This window comes from Lipotes vexillifer, unplaced genomic scaffold (genome assembly GCF_000442215.2).
Source record: "Lipotes vexillifer unplaced genomic scaffold, Lipotes_vexillifer_v1.1 scaffold1011, whole genome shotgun sequence".
In the NCBI taxonomy this organism is placed as follows: Eukaryota; Metazoa; Chordata; class Mammalia; order Artiodactyla; family Lipotidae; genus Lipotes; species Lipotes vexillifer.
In genome coordinates this window covers 1,159,928-1,166,982 of record NW_006787698.1, presented here as the reverse complement: position 1 = coordinate 1,166,982, position 7,055 = coordinate 1,159,928, and the positions used below count along the sequence as shown (strand labels likewise).

General features: G+C 48.5%; 1 protein-coding gene across 1 annotated transcript in view; it reads right to left on the bottom strand.

The window, feature by feature from the left end:
* The window catches only part of UHRF1 (ubiquitin like with PHD and ring finger domains 1), a 30,692-nt gene that overhangs the window by 13,316 nt on the left and 10,321 nt on the right, over nt 1-7,055 (bottom strand). The window contains exons 4-5 of the mRNA XM_007460728.1: nt 4,575-4,790; nt 31-187 (exon numbers count right to left, since the gene is read on the bottom strand). Coding sequence (XP_007460790.1) covers nt 31-187; nt 4,575-4,790 — 373 coding nt within the window. The remainder of the gene's footprint in view (nt 1-30; nt 188-4,574; nt 4,791-7,055) is intronic.

Sequence of the window (7,055 nt, the reverse complement as noted above, 5' to 3'; positions counted from 1 at the left end):
ATGGGAGGCTGGGGTCAGCTCGGGCAGGACCCTGCCACACCGGGCGCCCTGCCCGCCCACCGCAGAGGGGCGGGATCGGAACTCACTTCTTGTTGGGTTTTCCACCATGGGGTTCCCCTCGCCAGGGCGCTCAATCTTGAAAACCTCGTCCACAAAGATGATCCGACAGTCGTTGAGAGAATCGTCCCTGCGAGAGACGGACCATTAGGACATCCCACAGGGCCGGCCCTGCAGAAGCGCCCGAGAAGACTTCGCCACGTCAACACAGTTCCCAGAGCCTGTGAACAGCTCCGCCTCTAATTGCATCAGAGAAGAGGCTTTTGCAGGGCACTGTGAACTCAATTAGCTACTCCCCTTGCAAATTCAAGTCCTACCAAATCAGGAACAAGGTGAAAACAACAGACAAACCAGTTTCATCACACGATGCATTTGAGAGAATCATTTCTAACTTGCGGGTAGACAAGGCCCATTTAACAAGGCCCAACAGGCAAAAGCAATAAAGTAAGGTCTGATCAAAATACAAAAACTCCTCTAAGTTAAAACAACCCCAGGGATCATCTCACCACCTCCATCAGATCATCCCACCACCTACATCATCGGCAACCATCTAAGGAAAGCAAATGCAAGTCAGGTGTACAATTTCACACTGTCTGAGAACCACGTTCAAGAAGTAAAAGCAGATGGAATCAATTTGAGGATGTTTTATGTAACCCAATGTTATACAAAATATCATTTCAACATGTAATGATCATTAAGGAATTATTAACAAGCTAGTTTGCATTCTTTTTCAGCACTAAATCTTTGAAATCCATTGTGCATTTTACACTCACGACGTATCGTAATGTGCCCTGGCCACATTTCAAGGGCTAGGCAGCATGTGTGGCTCGTGGCTGTGAAGCTAGATGGGAAGGTCCAGATCTACCCACCAGTTCACAGGAAACACAGGGACAGAAGAATAGAGGAAATGACACCGTGAGGATGCCGGTGGGAAATCCAGACTGTGCAGATTCTGTGGGACAAACAACCAGGCTTCCCCAACAAATAAATTAGTCTGCCTGCCAATGCAGGGGACAGGGGTTTGAGCCCCGGTCCTGGAGGATCCCACATGCCGCAGAGCAACTAAGCCCCTGCGCCACAACTACTGAGCTTGCGCTCTAGAGCCCGCGAGCCACAACTACTGAGGCCCGCATGCCTAGAGCCCGTGCTCTGCAACAAGAGAGGCCACCACGGTGAGAAGCCCGTGCTCGCCACGACCAGAGAAAAGCCCGCACGCTGCGGTGAAGACCCAACGCAGTCAAAATTAAAATAAATAATTTTTTTTTTAAAAAGAGAGAGATACCTGCCAACCTAACTGAAATCTGTGGACGTTACTTAGATCTTAAACAAATAATTTTAAAAAAGAGTGAGCTAATTGAAAGACTGAACAATGACTGGTTATATGTTAAGAAATTAGTTAATTTTTATGTTGTAATAATAGCATTAAAACTATGTCCCTTTTTTTCTATGTCCCTTTGAAAGAGTCATTTTGAAGAAATATACTTGAAAATATTAACAGATACAATGAGTCAATGCTTGGGAGTTACTTCAATGTAACGGTAGTGGTCATAATCTCAGATGAAGGAAAATTAAAAGAATTCATTGCTAGTCAACACACCTTTACAGAATAATGAAGGAAGTTCTTCAAATAGATAGGAAATTAAAAAGGAAAGCATCTCGGAGGAAAAGGAAGGAAGAAAGAATAGAAAGAGCAGAAATATGGGTCCATACAATAAATTATGCGGGGCTTCCCTGGTGGTGAAGTGGCTGGGAGTCCGCCTGCCGATGCAGGGGACACGGGTTCGTGCCCTGGTCCGGGAAGATCCCACGTGCCGCGGAGCGGCTGGGCCCGTGAGCCATGGCCGCTGAGCCTGCGCGTCCGGAGCCTGTGCTCCTCAACGGGAGAGGCCACAACAGTGAGAGGCCCGCGTACCACAAAAAGAAAAACAAAAACATAAAAAAATAAAATAAAATAAATTATGCTCCTTTCGGGTTTTCTAAATCATATATGATGATTGAAATAAAAACCATAACACCATCTGATGCTCAAGACAGTGACTATAAAGGAATGTGAATGGAAGAAAGATTTCCACACTTCCCTCAAAGTGGGAAAAGAGATACCAGTATGTCACATGTTTATATGATAAAATCCAGAGAAACCACTGAGAAAACCGTATAAAGCAATACACTCCAAAAGACCATCAATAAATCAAGATAGAATCCTAAAAAACGCTTACATAACCCACAGGAAGGACAGAAAAAGAGCAACAGGAAAAAGAAAGAGAAAACAAATAGAAAACAAATAACAAAATGGCAGGCTCAAGCCCTAACATACTAATCATTACCTTAAATGTAAATGGTCTAAATACAACTGACCCTTGACCAACATGAATTTAAACTGCACGAATCCAGTTATAGGCGGATTTTTTTCAATAGTAAATATGGCAGTACCACACAATCCCCAGTTGGTTGAATCCTCAGATGCAGAACCACGGATACAATGGAACCGCAGAGATGGAAGGCAGACTGTAAGTTAATGCTCAGATTCTTATTAACTGCACAGGGGTCAGCATCTGTAACCCCCGAGTTGTTCAAGGGTCAATAATGTATGCCAAGTGGGACTTCCCTGGTGGTCCAGTAGTTAAGACTCCGGCTTCCACTGCAGGGGGCACAGGTTCGATCCCTGGTCAGGGAACTAGATCCCACATGCATGCCACAACTAAGAGTCCACACGCCGCAACTAAGAAGTCCGCATGCCACAACTAAGACCCAGCGCAGCCAAAATAAATAAATGTTTAAAAATAAACAAATAAATGCTTATATCAGACCTACAATAATCTAAGTTGCTACCTCAAAAAAAAAAAAAAAAAAAAAACTAGAAAAAGAAAAGCAAAATCAACCCAAAGAAAGGAGAAGGGAGAAAATTACAAAGATGAGACCAGGGAATTCCCTGGTGGGGCGGTCCGGTCCAGTCCAGTGGTTAGGACTCCTACTTGCACTGCAGGGGGCATGGGTTCGATCCCTGGTCAGGAAGCTAAGATCCCACATGCTGCAGCCATAACTAACTAACTAACTACATAAATAAAAATATTAAAAAAAAAAGAGAGAGAGCAGAAATCAAAGAAATGGAAAACAAGAAAACATAAAAAAGAAACCAAATAAAAAGCAGGTTACTTTTTAACAATCACATCACTGTACCAGGGCCCAACCCTGGGCCCTTGCCCCTCAACACCCCCATCAGCCTACTCCCTGGTCTCCCTGCGGCTATGCTGCCCCCTACAGTCCATTCCCAGCTCGGCTGCCCGAGTGATGATTCCTAATCATAGGGTCGAAAGGAAGCCAGTGGCTCCAGTGCTCTCAGCTCTGATGGCTGCCAGCAACAGAGAATACACACCAGTTCTGCACCACTCCCGGCCATACCCTGAATGCTTCCTTCCTCCCTCTCTCCCTCCACTCCAGCCCACTGGCCTCCTCGCAAGGCCACAAATGCACCAGGAATGGTCCTGCCCCAGGGCCTTTGCACTTGCTGTGCCTATGCTCAGGACACTGTTGCCCCGATAATCATGTCTATATACAATACGTACAATGGAGTATTACTCAGCCACCAAAAAAGACATTCATCATGAAACATGGATGAACCTTGAGAACATTATACTCGCTGAAAAAAGCCAGACACAAAAGGACAAATCCTGTGTGGTCCCACTCATAGGAGGTGCCTAGAGTCATCACATCCATAGAGACGGGAAGTAGATGGTGGGGGCCAGGGGCTGGGGAGTCTGTTTCCTGGGGACAGAGTTTCAGTTTGGGAAGATGAGAAAGTTCTGGAGATGGATGGTGGGGATGGTTGTCCAGCAATACATATGTACTTAATGCCACCAAGCTGTGCACTTAAAAATGGGTAAGATGGTAAGTTTTCTACACACAGAGAGGCAAGGAAGAACAGGGCTCGGCAAACATTTTCTGCAAAGGGCCAGATGGTAAATATTTTCGGCTCTGTGGGCCACACGGTTTGTTTCACAGTTACCCAGCTGTCCTCTTGGTGTCCTCCTAACACTGAGCAGCCACAGTGAATCAGTGAACAGATGGGCGTGGCCTGGTGCCAATAAAACTTTATTTGCCAATCAGGCGTGGGGCCGGCTCTGGCCTGCGGCCAGAAGCCTGCTGATCCCTGATGTGAAGGGCACCTCCATGTGGCTGTGTGTAGTACGTTCACGCCTGTTTGTGCACAGAGTAGCCCTGGAAGGCGCCGGGAACCATCATGTTTCCAGAAAGAGGAGAACCAGGTGACCAGGGGACAGAAGAGAAGGGAGAATATTAACTGTGTGGCCTTCGGTACTTTCTGGATTTTGCCCCTTTTAGACTTTTCACCTGTTTGCCAAATTCAAAACGACAACCAAAAGAGAACAAGGAAGCTTGAAATCTCTACCTGGGGCCCAGAGACAGTTCCCTAGGTGGGGTGAGCAGGTGGGGCGTGGAGACCCAGAGAGGAGGCAGAGACCAGGCGGAGGCCAGGCAGAGGCCGGCAGGCACTGACTCACCCGATCCTGACGTTGGCGTGCAGCTCCCGCACCGTCCGGGTCTCACGTTTCCGCAGGATCTCCGCGTCGTACCAGAAGCCGCGATCCTTGGGGTTGTCAGGGTTGTAGTTGACCATGACCATCTGGCCCACCTCCAGGTCCTGCCATTTGATGATGTGTCGGGCGCGAGCCCGGACGTTCCGTGAGTTCATCTGCACCACTCCGTTCTCCGGGTAGCTGGGGGAGGGGGGGAAAGCCCCACGCTCAGACCCCAGGTGCCAGGGGACCTCACTCCCTTGACGAGAGAGAGAAGCCAGGTGGAGAGGGCCGCCTGGTGTACGGGTTTGGGTTGTGCTCATCACAGCAGCCTGGAAAGCCCCCTCCCCATGATCTCATTTGCTGGTGTCAAAAACACACAGCTAGGGGGCTTCCCTGGTGGCGCAGGGGTTGAGAGTCCGCCTGCCGATGCAGGGGACACGGGTTCGTGCCCCGGTCCGGGAAGTTCCCACATGCCGCGGTGCGACTGGGCCCGTGAGCCACGGCCGCTGAGCCTGCGCGTCCGGAGCCTGTGCTCCGCAACAGGAGAGGCCACAACAGTGAGAGGCCCGCGTACCGCAAAAAAACAAACAAACAAAAACAAAAACACACAGCTATAGTGACACATTCCAATTACAGAAGGTGTTGTGGGTTGAACTACATCCTCTAAAAACCTATGTTATGATTCCAACCCCTGGCACCTTGGAGTGGGACCTAATTTGGAAATAGGGTCATTGCAGATATAAGGAGTTCAGATGACGTCATAATAGAGTGGCCCTAAACCTAGTGACTGATGTCCTTACAAGAAGAGAGGATGAGACACAGACAGAGGAGAACGACACAGGAAGAGGAGGCAGAGGCTGGCAGGATGTGGCCACAAGCCAAGGACTGCCGGTCCCACCAGAAGCTGGAAGAGGCAGCAAGGATTCTCCCCTTCAGGTTGCAGAAGATTCACAGCCTGTCGCCACCTTAGTTTTGGGCTTCTGGCCTCCAGGACTGTGAGAGAATAAACTGTCGGAGCAATGCTAGTGGTACTCTGTTACGGCAGCCGTAGGAAACTAAGACAGCAGGAAATGCGGGGAGGGAAGAACTTAACTTCTTCCACATACATGTGTTGGAAGTGATTTTTGTAAAGGGATATACATTATTTTGTTTATGTAAATACAACATACTAGAGATTAGATAATGATAGGAAGTCATTATTCTGCATATGCAGGAATATTCCTCAAAAAAGGCATAAAATAATTGAGCTAAAAGTAGCATATTCTATTAGCAACAAAGTTAAGCCTCAGCTGTGAGGGGGACAACCCCAAATCTACTGAGACTAGCTCTATAGCCTGGTACTCATTATTTTTCCTAATAAACCACCAAGTACAAGGGCTGCCCAGCTTTTCCTGTGAAGGACCAGATAGTCAATATTTTCAGCTTTGTCATCGGAAGGTGTCTGTTGTGAACATTCAACTTGGCTGCTATTACCACAAGAGCAGTCACAGGCAAGGTGTAAACGAATGGGTATTGGTGTGTTTCGATAAAGCTTTATTTACAACAACAGGCTGTGGGCCAGATCTGGTCTGAGAACTAGAGTTTGCAACCCCTGACCAAGAGGATGGGAATGTTGCAAAAACTGCAATTCACTCATCCAATTACTCCCATAATTCTTAGAGTTAAGCTAAGGATGTGCCAGAAACCGATGTAGACAGCAGGGACCCAGCAGAGAACCACAGAATGTGAGCTCCCTGTAGGCAGGCACGTTTGCCCTCTGTTAGGTACTGAACTGTATCCCCCAAATTCATACACTGAAGCCCTAACACTCAATGTGACTGTATTTGGAGACAGGGACTTTAGGGGGTGTCATCAAAGTTAAATGAGGTCAAAAAGGCAGGGCCCTAATCTAAGGGGATTGGTGTCCTTATCAGAGGAGGAAAAGACACCAGAGCTCACTCGTTTGCGCTCTCTCTCTCTCTCTCCATGCACACAGAGAAAAGGCCATGTGAGGATGCAGTGAGAAGACAGCCGTCTACAAGCCAGGAAGAGAGCCCTCACTGGAAACTAACCCTGACTGCACACTGATCTTGGGACTCTCAGCCTCCAGAACCGTGAGAAAATAAACATCTGGGCTTCCCTGGTGGCGGCAGCGGTTGGCAGTCTGCCTGCCGATGCAGGGGACGCGGGTTCGTGCCCCGGTCCGGGAAGATCCCACGTGCCGCGGAGCAGCTGGGTCCGTGAGCCATGGCCGCTGGGCCTGCGCATCCGGAGCCTGTGCTCCACAATGGGAGAGGCCACAACAGTGAGAGGCCCGCGTACCGCAAAAAATAATAATGATAAAACAATAGTAAACGTCTGAGGTTGAAGCCGCCCAGCCTGTGGCATGGTATGTTGTTACAGCTGCCAGAACCCACTCAGACACCCTCTGTGTTCACAGACAGGAATCCCCCATGGCTATCGCAGGGCCTGGCACACAGTGAG